Source organism: Petromyzon marinus, chromosome 26, assembly GCF_048934315.1.
Source record: "Petromyzon marinus isolate PM22_M1 ecotype Great Lakes invasive population chromosome 26, UKy_Petmar_22M1.pri1.0, whole genome shotgun sequence".
Taxonomy (NCBI): Eukaryota; Metazoa; Chordata; class Hyperoartia; order Petromyzontiformes; family Petromyzontidae; genus Petromyzon; species Petromyzon marinus.
Window position 1 is genome coordinate 2,404,381 of NC_133692.1, and position 14,639 is coordinate 2,419,019.

The 14,639-nt window shown below is 44.5% G+C and overlaps 1 protein-coding gene across 1 annotated transcript in view; it reads right to left on the reverse strand.

Annotated features, from left to right (window-relative positions):
• Positions 1 to 9,919, reverse strand: part of LOC116946144 (growth arrest-specific protein 7-like) — a 46,622-nt gene extending 36,703 nt beyond the window's left edge. Inside the window, exon 1 of the mRNA XM_032961037.2 lies at positions 9,537 to 9,919. Within this exon, the coding sequence (XP_032816928.1) occupies positions 9,537 to 9,716 (180 nt within the window). The 5' untranslated portion in view covers positions 9,717 to 9,919. The remainder of the gene's footprint in view (positions 1 to 9,536) is intronic.
• Positions 9,920 to 14,639: the final 4,720 nt, after the last annotated feature.

The window sequence follows — 14,639 nt, forward strand, 5'->3', positions numbered from 1 at the left end:
CCATGACCCGTCCACTTCTAGATGAAGGCCTGCACCATTTCTAAGTATTACGGTCTGACAGTCTGTAAGAGCCGTGGCATGAGGGCTGACTTCATCGCCGGATATCCGCAGTGGACATTCACTCAGGCGTGTGCGCTTTCCTGGGGCTGCCAATGCACTGTTGGTCTCTGGGCACCGGCCACCGTCCCCCCTTAGCCACGACGTGTCCTGCCCAACCTCGAATTACTTCTCGTAGCAGTCAATATCGCGCCTCTAACGCGCGCACATTCTCTAACATTATGTGTTCCTCTCCGAAAGCCTCTCTGTAATTCCAAACACACACCTCAACCATGCGCTGTCAATACCCACGTTTCTTATGCATGTCACACAGGAGGTAATATACACTACTCCGTTTAACACGTAGGCTTTCGCGACCAATGTTATCCATGATAAAAGTTTTTTTGGGTTACTCTCATGAAAACAAATATTTATTCCTGAGCAACATTCATTTGTTGAGTTTTATGATCAAGTTCTCCGCATGGTTTCCGGGCTCACTCTCCGTGATCGGGCCAGGAGCTCGGTAATCCGGGAGTGCCTAAGGGTCGAGCCGCTGCTCCTCCGGACAAAGAGGAGCCAGTTGAGGTGGTTCAGGCACCTGGTAGGGATGCCCGCCAGTAAACTCCCCATGGAACTCTACCAGGCAGCAGCAGCACATCCCACTGAGCCAAGACCCCGGGGCCAGCCCAGGACAAGCTGGTGGGACGATGTCGCTCGGCTGGCTTGGGAACGCCTGGGAATTCCCCAAGGAGAGCTAGAGTCTGTGTATAGTAGTGTAGTGTATAGTAGTGTAGTGTATAGTAGTGTAAAGTGTAGTGTCTAGTAGTGTAGTGCTGGTGTCTGTCGCCAGGGAAAGGGAGGTGTGGATCGCCCGACTCAACACGCTGCCGCAGCGACCCTCACCAGGACAAGCGGACTGAGAAACGAACAAACGAACATTATCAAACAACTCCCATTGATGGTTTAACCCGAGTATGATGGTTTACACAAACACTGCGATAAATCATGTCCACTCAAACCAATGACATCCTTGTCCAAAAAGCACCTGTGTGTCAAAATTTCACAAGTGGCGGTTTTCCACAAGCTAAACGTTTCCAATAAATAAAAGCACAGAACTACTTTTCTAGAGAATGGGCACGTGATAAAGTATATCTTGTAGTCCATTTCCATGACAAAGCCAGGTTCAGTAAGGTGTCTCTACAATCGACCACATCTATCAACGCAGTGATTGAAAGCATGCCCACACTATTAGAGGAGGAGTCAGAGAAGGACAGTGCTTCTGTCAAACTTATTCAAAGGTACATTGGAATGTTTTCCAGTAAACAGAACTGGAGAAAAAAATGCGTACACATATAAATGGAGAAAATAATAAACCACTTGAGATGTTCTGATGATAGTCATTATAACAACCAATGGAAATTAACTTACCGATTAGATATAACCAGCTCTAATAGGAACACATGTTGCTTACTATGCACAGCCGTACCACCTTATTCATCCATAAGAGGTTTTTTGGGTTAGATTGTGTAAATATAAATGTGTCGTCAAACCCGCCACCACCCAGCACAGCCATTTAGTAAGGTTTGTCACGTAAACAGAACACACCAATTCGTTACTAGTATAGCACACCGGTGTGTTGGAGAGTAAATGTACAACATTTACAATTAGAGTGTACGACCTTATTCATTCTAAATCATGCTTGAATATTGGTGCTGCAAAAAGGGACTGCAAAAGCTTTACATTATACTATAATTTTATAATAGCCAGAAAACTCAACCGTTGAACTTTCTTAACCTCTAGTGTTGTGTCTTCATCAACATGAACTCAAAAATGTATACCTTTTGTGTAAATATAAAGTACGGTAATTATTCATATTTAAACAACGCTTTCATAATTGTCTACACGGTACAGTACTGTATTTTTTTCCTGCTGATACATATTGATGGCAAGAACACAAGCCACGCAAAAAAACAATTACACTTTAGTACTACTACAGCATAACACCGCTCTCTTTTTTTATCACACCTTGCTGCACGCGGCTATGTGTGAAAATTAATATTCTCGAGTGCAAAGTGCGGTACTGCAGGGCCATATTAACCGATAGGCCACATTGGGCAATGTGCCTAGGGCCTACGAAAACTAAAGAGCCTACGAAAAAAATGTTCACCATGCTTTTTTCGTTTGCACGATAACAAAAAAATGTAACCAAGATATCTTCATGAATAAATATATTCATATAGCAAGGATAGGCACAGTGTGTCAAATTAAATCTGCTTATCTGCGGCACACAACGCGCTCCCATCGAATGAGGGCACAGACCGCGTCGGGAGTAGTCATCACCGAAGGCTTACGAAAAAGCAGTGCCAGGGGCCCTACACGAACCTTCATCCGGCCCTGGCGGTACATGCACGTCCCCAAGTATGTCACTAGAGCATAGCTTGGTTTCCTTTAAACATTTTGCCAATATCCCCAAATTCATTACCCCACGGTATAATTTATCAGCGTGTTCGTTATCTTACGGCATAATTCATCAGTTGGCCCGGCTGCCTTTCAGTGGTTGATGTTAAGGTTATGGCTGCAGGCAGTGTTTTCATATTTACGACAAGTCACATTTTCAGGCAACTGCCCTATTTATGTGCACGGTGTGGTCTCGGCCACATGCAGGCTTGTAGCCAATTAACATTCCAGTACACCACAAATGACCGCTTCGTGTTTAAAATGTGACCATAAACCATTTCTAAACAGTTTCTGCTATACTGTAATGACCACCACACTAATATTCAAAATATGACGGTACATTGCTGTACTTTTTGTCTACAATTTAACTTAAACGTGGACATAAATTACATCCAGAATTTCATCTAAATTGTTTTTTCCTGTGTCTTTCCAATCTTTTAAACCGATTGGTTGTGTTAATTGGCAAACGAGATGGAGCACGTGCATACGATGACAGTAATTCTCTAATCTGATCAACAATAGAGCACAGCAATTAGCTATCTATGTTGTCTCGTGTATTTACAATTCGTGGCAGCGCTATGCAGCAGCTGAGGTCCCCAAACAGTTCAAGAGGCCTTGGATGCATGAAAAAAGAGGTCCATCAAAAGCCAGCCAAAATGAAAATCCTAAAAATTATAACAAATGAATGTGAAAATCAAATGAATCTCTCTCATCCTCTGTCATGCCTGCATCTTTCTACTCGTGACACATATACGTCGACATTTCTCTGAATTCACTACATCTCTCGATTGTGTCTTTTCTGTATCAAGAGGGATACGTTAACTGAAAGAGGAGCCCCTTCCAACAATTATTTTAGCCTCTTGGCATAAAATGGCCTTGCACTTCTGCTGTTTACAAAACATGCCACACGCTCACAGAACGTGTCCTATGACTAACAGGCTGATGCCACGAATGGCAGACGCTGTTTTTTGTTAATATATATTGCAAGTATCATTATTCAGTATGTGAAAAATATTCACATCCCATCTTGGCTTTTCAACTAGAACCATCGACAGCTGGATGAAGGCCTACTCAAAGCATTGCCCTCTCTCGGGTGCTGTGATGTAGCACAACTTTGACACTAGATGTATCCAAAATATAATACTTGTTGAATGGCTCAAATTTCACATCGTGCTTCCAAAAAATAAATTAGACAGCTGGCAGGCCACAGGAATGGTGGCGCTTGTTAACAGCTTGTACATCCAAGAGCATTACACTTGCTCTCCCTGGGACCCCAGCATGTACACAGGGCATATCCAGAAAGCCACCCGTGACCAAGCGATTTAACAACACATGTCAATGAATTAATTGAAATCCCACTCTCGTTCACGAGTGTCCAGAGAACGGAGAGCATCACATCTATATTGTACGCCGACGAAAGAACCGCAATTTAAACTTTTGTTCGGGTGACAATGGTTGTATACACGCAAGGCGTTCGTCGCGAAAGGTATTAAACATTGTTAAAAATGTATAATTATACAGCAGTTTGAAGGGTGCAGTTGAATGTCGGGGTGATGTGAAGGTAAAGTCTATTCCTAAAAACGAAAGAATACGAAAAAAAGAGCTAGAGTGATCTTCACACCGTATAACAGGAATGCCTGAAACAATCACACCATGCTTAGCGAATGCCTGGATCTCTCAAATCTCAATGCTGTGTGTGTTGCCAACACCATAGGGAATACAAAGCCGGTTTGGAGGGATTAAACTCACAAGATAATATCTTCACCCAACCAAGTGTGTGTGCATATTTTTTTATTTATCAAACCTCGTTCAAGCTGCTAAATATATTTCTTTAGAAATAGATAATACCTTTATGGACATCCTGTATATTACAGTATGGTACGGTACTGTATTGTCTACACTTTAGCGTTCATAAGAATCGTCTCTTGGGAAAATGAGCCAGAGGTGTGGCAGAAGAGACCATGACAGTATTTGGATATTTGACATATGCACATATTTAGGGGCATACTGACTGTAGGAATTCCGGAAAGTTTTGGCCAGTCTGTTAAAGTAATATACGGTACCTGGGTTTTGTGGTCGAGATTCTTTGTATTTTTTTTAATGTGTGTGTTTTTGTAATGTGTGTGTGTGACGGTTTTAACCTCAGTACGATGTGTTGCACAGACAAACACAGCGATAAATCATCTCCGCTAAAACCAATGACGTCCTTGTGCACTGGTGGGGTTGTTTTCATTCCCCCCCACCCCCAGCTAAACGTTTCCAATAAATAAATGAAAGCACGGTTATAGAAATAGTCCTTGCAGAGTCTGTGCCACCAGCACCATACATTTGGGCACGTCATCCCAGCGCTGTGGAGGCAAGAGTCGGTGGACCACACGAATGTTGTGAAGCTCCCTTCCCGTGGGTGTCGAGGTGCCATACCCAGGAAATGGCAGTACAGTCGTGAATCAAGTGGACTAGTCGCCGTCTGTTTCCATCTGTATGGGGATAGAGTTGCCCCCTTGTGCGCGTGAGTTTTCTACGCGGGTGCTCCGGTTTCCTCACACTCGTAGGATACACACTCGCCATTAATTGGCTGAAAACTTTGTTTTTTTAATTAAAAAGAAAAGCAATGCAGGACCCTCCTGAAAAAGAGTGATCGGGACTCGGTGTGGCTCTCCCGCATAAATAAGTAAATAATGTGATATTTCCTGGAACTCCATTTGCATGACCAAGCCGTGGATCACATAAACTCTCAATCAGCCTCTAGAATAGTAATGAAAACAAGCATCTGTAGTAACACCAGCAAGGGACTACTGTACATCTCTTGCAGGATGTTCTATGGGGGCAACTCAGACACTTTTCACCGTAATGAATTTAAACTGTCACTCAAGAATAGATATTTACTCTACGCTTACAACTCTGAGTGGGGGCTTTATTTTTCCCAGCAGGACCTGTTTGTATATCACTAAAACAGGTTTACAATGTCAAGCAAGCAGCAGCACATTTCGACTTCTTTGTTTGTTGCCCATTCATTTGCAAACTAAGCATGTTCCACAATCGTCTGCACTTAAAACACGCCCACGTTCCAGGAATACCTTGTGTTTCCTGCTGTTGTTTTGGTGGTTTCTGTGGGAATAAAGGAATGATACATGGACATTCCTTAAAGTATGTATTTAAAAAAAAGTGTTCTCGAATACATACGACCAGACATTTTTCATCATGAGGTCTCTAGAGAAAATAAAAACTTGGGTAACTTTTATAATTTTAAGTACTGTATATGATTCACCCCACCCCTGACTCATTTATGACATTAGTCCTAACGTTAGGATTCCTGTTTCCGACAATAGTCCTGCCAAAAAGAATAAGGTCTTTCTGAGTTTTATTTGCATTTTTAAAAAAATGTTCATTACATTGTTGGGAGTCGTGGCTAGTACCCTGAAAGGTATAACCATTGTGCTGAAAAGGGGGCTTCACCCTGGTCAACTCAGTTTAAAAATCACTGCTGTGCCCGAATAAACCCATTAGTGAGAGAGAGAGACTCTACAGGATTGAGCTTCATTCTATTGCGTGGGGGAAGGGAAGTCAGGGTAAGGAGCTCGATTGTTATCTCTCCCCTTCAGTGGTAATTGCTCTACCTGCAATCTCCTGTAGTGGAATAATTGGGGACAATTTATTCCAGGACAGCTAACTTATATGTGGCCTTCCTGACGCATAGTCAGGACGAATCTTAAGCTTATTCTAAGATTCTTTTTTTTATTGTGCTTCTCTTTCTACAAATCATCATCGCCTGACAAAATAAGGGGTATACTGTACACGTCTGACTATCAGTAGCAGTTCTTTCTTTTACAAATCTCCCGCAGAGAACAGCAGACGTGACTGATAGCTTTGTAGTTTTGTTATTTCGCTTTCTTAGGTGACCACTGTAACTGTTTTGCTTTACAAGCCGAAAAGAGGCATAGCCGTATTTAATAGCGAACGATCTTCTTCATCCAAATTATTTTACAACCTTCAGCAAGGCAGACTCTTACACGTCAACACATTCGTGTGTGTCAATTGAAAGATTTAATAAGGGCGACATACATACGCCGTTCTTACAGGATATGCTTTTGAAAATGAGTAGTGTCGTGTTGTAGGTCTGCCCGCATATGCAGACAGTATACAAGTTACTTCATGACAAAATATTACATCTCACTTCACGACTTGTTGCGCACATATAGCATGTACATTTATGTATTTTAGAAAAATGGTTGTCAATAATATGCTATGTTTATTGTTACCAAATACAGGTACATGCATGCAGTATTATTTACGAATAATGGATGTGGCCTGTCATAATTTTGAGTCGACGCCCATCAATTACGGAATCACTTGGCCTCTTAACCGCATCTTAAATCAATTCCGACCAAAGTTGAGTTTTTGGAAGTAAAACTTTATTAATAGGCTTGACGAAAAACATTACAAATGTTTTGATTTAGACCGTGGTTGTTTTCATGTTTGTTAGCTGCCTTAAACAATTTGCTTACATTTTATCACGGGATTAAAAGAGTATGGAAAGTCCTCTTATTCACACAACCCTGTTCTTAATATCTGCGATTACTTAAGTTTTTACCCATAATCCTTTGCAGAATGGCTATCATCCAACATTTCTTGCGCAGGAAAAGTGAAGTAACTTTGGTGGCAACCTCACGGATAAAGGGACCACGAAGTTCACCCCATAACAGGAGCTGGCTGTCGCCTGAGTACGTCGTACTCAGATTGTAAATGTTGTGGCTTTGCTCGCCAACACACCGGTGTGCTGTACTAGTAACGAATTGGCATGCTCTGTTTACGTGACAAACCTTACTAATTGGCTGTGTCGGATGATGGCGGGTTAAACGACACATTTATACATTTATATATTTATGTGATCTCTGTATTTGCATCTTTGTGTAAAATGGCTTGGGGGGGGGGGAATCTATAAATGTGCTTTTAACTACCACATTTGCATGAGTCATCAGGATGCATTTCCTGCATCTGAATTTGTGTGTGCATGCAGGTTTGTGCGCATGGGTATGCATTGTTCATGCAGAAACATTCATTTAAGAAGTCTGACTTCTAGACAAAAAAAAATTGAGCTGGCATCAGAAAAACAATGTTGAACCGTGGCCATACAGTGAGCAGTGTCTAATCCTGGAATTGTAAAGATACAATGGATCGCAGTGGCATCAGCAGCGATTTACCCACTACACTCGAAACCCGGGGCGACTTGAGTTTGATTACTGTTCATGGCCAACATCAGTGTTGAGAGTGGTACCTGAACCAGTCGTGGGCACTCCCTTAGTGTAGTGAGGTATGGTCACGGCATAGGGTGACCTTAATCCAGAACGCAGTGAAATTACAAAGGGCTCCTAATTTACAACATATATTTATTTACTTAAACAGTTATTACAAATTATTAAAATTACTCTTAACAAGCTAATACTGTACCGTGACATCATGCCCTTGTCCTCTATATTGGTACATTTTTACTAACAGCGAAGTAAAGGCATGACAAATGAGTGACGTGCCCCACACGACTGGAATGGCCACATTCGTGTGTTTGTTTCTGGGAAGGCCCACAAGCTACGTGCTGCAGTGCTCCCGGGCAATCACCCTGAGACAAGAACCTCATTGCACGATGCACAATCGCCTCTTGAAATATGCGCATCGCTTTGCTACATTCTTTAAGGTGCACTACTGATAATCATGACATTTAAACCTGTATACAGCCCATATCTGTCCAAAAAAATAGCAGCAGAGACTATTGCTGCCTATTTGTTAGTGGTCATGAAGATGGCATTTTTACTTTTAATTGAATAGTGTTAATGATCAATATTATCTGTTGACTGGAACGGCAACTATAGATATACTTAGTAAATGACAAGTTCAGCAAATGGCAAGTTCAACGAATTAAATATTTCGTGAAGATCGCCATTATCACTTTCATAATTACAAATGTCGTTTCCGTGTCAATGCTGTGGAACTACTTGTAAAACACGTTAAGTAGGTTGGAGCTCGACTTCGAATGTTTACTACTAAAAGTCTAAACTTTGGGTCCGAATTTCATTATTTTTAAAGAGGTGACAATGGCCTGGCACGTTCGCCACTGTTGAAAAGGTTCACGGTTCAAATCCAGCGGCTGCCCTGATGAATGCACCGTGTTATTAACCGTAACAAAAATACGCCCCCGTCTCCTTCATAAGTGAACGTTAAAGAGCACGTGGTGGCAGTCGCAAGAGTAGGCCCATTGTGTCGCCAGCTTCACGGTACAATTTTTTTTACATTTGAAGAGAAAACAGTACCCGAAAATGTACTCAATTGTAAAAACTGCATCTCAATCATCGCCCTCCTACTGCGACAAAACTTGGCAAGACCCTTCCTGAAGAAGTCACGAGACTCTGGGAAACTTCCCTGGGCAAACAACAAACGTAATAATGTCTCAGGCAGACGGTGCATGCGAGCAAGATGAGACGCATCAGTATTGTTGGACACCATCTCCACAGTAATTGCACGTTAGGAATACTTCAAAACTGCCAGCCCTTTGGGGTATAGATGTTGCTCAACGTGTATCCATAGCGGTGATGATTGAATCACAAAGGAAGCGGAATAGCTTCTGAAAAATACAATAAAATCATTTCAACGTTGGTTGGCATGGTAAATAAAAAAAATGTTCAGTGGCAAAGGACTAAACTTCAGTGTTGCTTCAGTCTTCTCCGACATCTGCATGTATACAAAAACATGACGTAACAACACTGCACGGTTTAACACGTTTTAGGCTTTCGCGACCAAATATCAACCATAATATAATACAGGTTTTTTTTTTTTGGGGGGGGGGGAGTTAGATTAGATCGCGTAAACACTCACAAGTTAAACACACTGGCCTGCATTCGACGTGCCAGGGGCAGGCAAGGGTTTACCAATGAGTGCCAAACGCCCTTGGGAGATTGTTCCTCCATCACCATTTACGTTGGGACTCGCACCACACAGCACCCATCCACGTTGTAGCTACAACGTCCCAGCTACTCACACTTTGCTCGGTTTACCTCCAAGATGTGCACGTAGCTCGCAGGGAACCAGCCACGGATGCCGTCCTTCTCGCCTTCCCACCAGCCATCCTCCGTGGTGTGGAACACGCGGATTGTGTCCCCCGCTCCGAAACTCAATCCTTGCTGATTTATATCGCCCGTGTACTGATACATAGCCACGCACATTGTCCCAGCCATGGCCCCTTTGTGTCCTCGGTTAATGTATCCTTCTTGTTGTTGTTCTTCTTCTTCTTGTTGTTGTTTACTCAAAATCAATCAGCCAAGTAGGCAATGGCATCGGCCTGCTTGTAACAACAACAACAACAACCCCGAGACTGCGGAGGAGTCGTCGGCGATGCCGCTCGCTCCACACTGAGACCCCGGGGGACTCTTCCAGCGGCGAGGAGGCGCGGCTACGCAGTGTCCGTCTAGCTCACGTGTGTAGTGTAGTGTGTGTAGTGTGTGTGTAGTGTGTGTGTGTAGTGTGTGTAGTGTGTGTGTAGTGTGTGTGTGTAGTGTGTGTGTACTGTGTGTGTGTACTGTGTGTGTGTGTAGTGTGTGTGTGTAGTGTGTGTGTGTAGTGTGTGTGTGTGTAGTGTGTGTAGTGTGTGTGTGTAGTGTGTGTAGTGTGTGTAGTGTGTGTGTGTAGTGTGTGTGTGTAGTGTGTGTGTGTAGTGTGTGTGTAGTGTGTGTGTGTAGTGTGTGTAGTGTAGTGTGTGTAGTGTGTGTATTGTGTGTGTGTAGTGTGTGTATTGTGTGTGTGTAGTGTGTGTGTGTAGTGTAGTGTGTGTAGTGTGTGTGTAGTGTGTGTGTGTAGTGTGTGTGTGTAGTGTGTGTGTGTAGTGTGTGTAGTGTGTGTGTGTAGTGTGTGTGTGTAGTGTGTGTGTGTAGTGTGGTGTGTGTGTGTAGTGTGTGTGTAGTGTGTGTGTGTAGTGTGTGTGTAGTGTGTGTAGTGTGTGTGTAGTGTGTGTGTGGTGTGTGTGTGTGTAGTGTGGTGTGTGTGTGTAGTGTGTGTGTAGTGTGTGTGTGTAGTGTGTGTGTGTAGTGTGTGTAGTGTGTGTGTGTAGTGTGTGTGTGTGTAGTGTGTGTGTGTAGTGTGTGTAGTGTGTGTGTGTAGTGTGTGTGTGTAGTGTGTGTGTGTAGTGTGTGTGTGTAGTGTGGTGTGTGTGTGTAGTGTGTGTGTAGTGTGTGTGTGTAGTGTGTGTGTAGTGTGTGTAGTGTGTGTGTGTAGTGTGTGTGTGTGTAGTGTGGTGTGTGTGTGTAGTGTGTGTGTGTAGTGTGTGTGTGTGTGTAGTGTGTAGTGTGTGTGTAGTGTGTGTGTGTAGTGTGTGTGTAGTGTGTGTGTAGTGTGTGTGTGTAGTGTGTGTGTGTAGTGTGTGTAGTGTGTGTGTGTAGTGTGTGTGTGTAGTGTGTGTGTACTGTGTGTGTGTACTGTGTGTGTGTGTAGTGTGTGTGTGTAGTGTGTGTGTGTATAGTGTGTGTAGTGTGTGTGTGTAGTGTGTGTGTGGTGTGTGTGTAGTGTGTGTATTGTGTAGTGTGTGTATTGTGTGTGTAGTGTGTGTGTAGTGTGTGTGTAGTGTATGTGTGTAGTGTGTGTGTGTAGTGTGTGTGTGTGGTGTGTGTGTGTAGTGTGTGTGTGTAGTGTGTGTAGTGTGTGTGTGTAGTGTGTGTGTGTAGTGTGTGTGTGTAGTGTGTGTGTGTAGTGTGTGTGTGTGGTGTGTGTGTGTGGTGTGTGTGTGTAGTGTGTGTGTGTAGTGTGTGTGTGTGTGTGTGTGTGTGTGTAGTGTGTGTGTACTGTGTGTGTAGTGTGTGTGTGTACTGTGTGTGTGTAGTGTGTGTGTGTGTGTGTGTGTGTAGTGTGTGTGTCTGTGTGTGTAGTGTGTGTGTGTACTGTGTGTGTAGTGTGTGTGTGTAGTGTGTGTGTAGTGTGTGTGTAGTGTGTGTGATCACTGTGTGTGTACTGTGTGTGTAGTGTGTGTAGTGTGTGTGTGTAGTGTGTGTGATCACTGTGTGTAGTGTGTGTGTAGTGTGATCATTGTGTGTACTGTGTGTGTGTGTAGTGTGTGTGATCACTGTGTGTAGTGTGTGTGTGTACTGTGTGTGTAGTGTGCGTGATCACTGTGTGTACTGTGTGTGTAGTGTGATCACTGTGTGTAGTATGTGTACTGTGTGTGTAGTGTGTGTGATCACTGTGTGTGTACTGTGTATGTAGTGTGTGTACTGTGTGTGTAGTGTACTGTGTGTAGTGCGATCACTGTGTGTACTGTGTGTGTGTACTGTGTGTGTACTGTGTGTGTAGTGTACTGTGTGTGTAGTGTGTGTACTGTGTGTGATCACTGTGTGTGTACTGTGTGTGTAGTGTGTGTACTGTGTGTGTAGTGTACTGTGTGTGTACTGTGTGTAGTGTGATCACTGTGTGTGTAGTGTACTGTGTGTGTAGTGTGTAATATGTGTGATCACTGTGTGTAGTGTGTGTAGTGTGATCACTGTGTGTGTACTGTGTGTGTAGTGTGTGTACTGTGTAGTGTGATCACTGTGTGTGTGTAGTGTGATCACTGTGTGTACTGTGTGTAGTGTGATCACTGTGTGTGTAGTGTGATCACTGTGTGCACTGTGTGAAGTGTGATCACTGTGTGTGTACTGTGTGATCAGTGTGTGTAGTGTGTAGTGTGATCACTGTGTGTACTGTGTGTGTAGTGTGATCACTGTGTGTGTACTGTGTGATCAGTGTGTGTAGTGTGATCACTGTGTGTGTACTGTGTGATCACTGTGTGTACTGTGTGTGTAGTGTGATCACTGTGTGTGTACTGTGTGATCACTGTGTGTGTAGTGTGTGTAGTGTGATCACTGTGTGTGTAGTGTGATCACTGTGTGTGTACTGTGTGTGTAGTGTGTGTACTGTGTAGTGTGATCACTGTGTGTGTGTAGTGTGATCACTGTGTGTACTGTGTGTAGTGTGATCACTGTGTGTGTAGTGTGATCACTGTGTGCACTGTGTGAAGTGTGATCACTGTGTGTGTACTGTGTGATCAGTGTGTGTAGTGTGTAGTGTGATCACTGTGTGTACTGTGTGTGTAGTGTGATCACTGTGTGTGTACTGTGTGATCAGTGTGTGTAGTGTGATCACTGTGTGTGTACTGTGTGATCACTGTGTGTACTGTGTGTGTAGTGTGATCACTGTGTGTGTACTGTGTGATCACTGTGTGATCAGTGTGTGTAGTGTGATCACTGTGTGTGTACTGTGTGTGTGTACTGTGTGTACTGTGATCAGTGTGTGTAAATAAAGAATTAAAGCTTTCGTGACTGCATAAATTATTTATCGTGACTTTACCGAAAAAAACAATGAGTAATCAGTGTGTGTAGTGTGACCACTGTGTATGATCACTGTGTGTGATCACTGTGTGATCAGTGTGTGTGTGTGTGATCACTGTGTGTAGTGTGTGTGTAGTGTGTGTAGTGTGTGATCACTGTGTGTAGTGTGTGATCACTGTGTGTAGTGTGTGATCAGTGTGTGTGTGATCACTGTGTGATCAGTGTGTGTAGTGTGTGATCAGTGTGTGTAGTGTGATCACTGTGTGTAGTGTGTGATCACTGTGTGATCAGTGTGTGTGTGTGAGATCACTGTGTGTAGTGTGTGTGTGTAGTGTGTGTAGTGTGTGATCACTGTGTGTAGTGTGTGTAGTGTGTGATCAGTGTGTGTGATCAGTGTGTGTAGTGTGTGATCAGTGTGTGTAGTGTGATCACTGTGTGTACTGTGTGTGTACTGTGTGTAGTGTGTGATCAGTGTGTGTAGTGTGATCACTGTGTGTGTGATCACTGTGTGTGATCACTGTGTGATCAGTGTGTGTGTGTGATCAGTGTGTGTGATGTGATGATGACCGCCGTGACTAGTTTGACGACCACTGTTGTGACCAGCGATGCTGTACGTGTGTGATGATCACTGTCTATAACGAGTGCACGTGTTGTTGTTGTTATTTGTGCGATCAACGTGCGATGCGCGGTGTTTAACTCCACCTAGCCTCCTGTTTGCATGAGCACTTCACCGCCTCTGCGTGATCATTCGTGTCGTCCCGTGTCATGTATCCCCTGCGTGTGACAAGTGGTGATGGCACCACCGACTGACTGCACCGACGTGGCTGCTGCTGCTGACTGCCCCCCCCCACTACACACACCACCACCAACCACCACCACCAACCACCAACCACCACCACCAACCACAACCACCACCAACCACCACCAACACCACCTACCACAACCACCACCACCACCAACCACCACCACCAACCAACCACAACCACCACCACCAACCACGAACCACCACCACCAACCACAACCAACCACCCACCACCACCACCAACCACCACCAACCACCCACCACCACCAACCACCACCACCAACCACCACAACCACCACCACCACCAACCAACCACAACCACCACCACCAACCACGAACCACCACCACCAACCACAACCACCACCAACCACCCACCACCACCACCAACCACAACCAACCACCACAACCACCACCAACCAACCATAACCACCACCACCAACCACCAACCACCACCACCAACCACAACCACCACCAACCACCACCAACACCACCTACCACAACCACCACCACCACCACCAACCACCACCACCAACCAAAACCACCACCACCAACCACCACCACCACAACCACCACCACCAACCACCACAACCACCAACCACCACAACCACCACCAACCACAACCACCACCACCAACCACCACAACCACCACCACAACAACCACCACAACCACCACCAACCACCACCAACCACCACAACCACCACCAACCACCACAACCACCACAACCACCACCAACCACCACCACAACCACCACAACCACCACCAACCACCACAACCACCACCAACCACCACCACAACCACCACCAACCACCACCACAACCACCACCAACCACCACAACCACCACCAACCACCACCAACCACCACCACAACCACCACCAACCACCACCACAACCACCACCACCACAACCACCACCACTAACCACAACCACCACAACCACCACCAACCACCACAACCACCACCAACCACCACAACCACCACCAACCACCACCACAACCACCACCACCAAC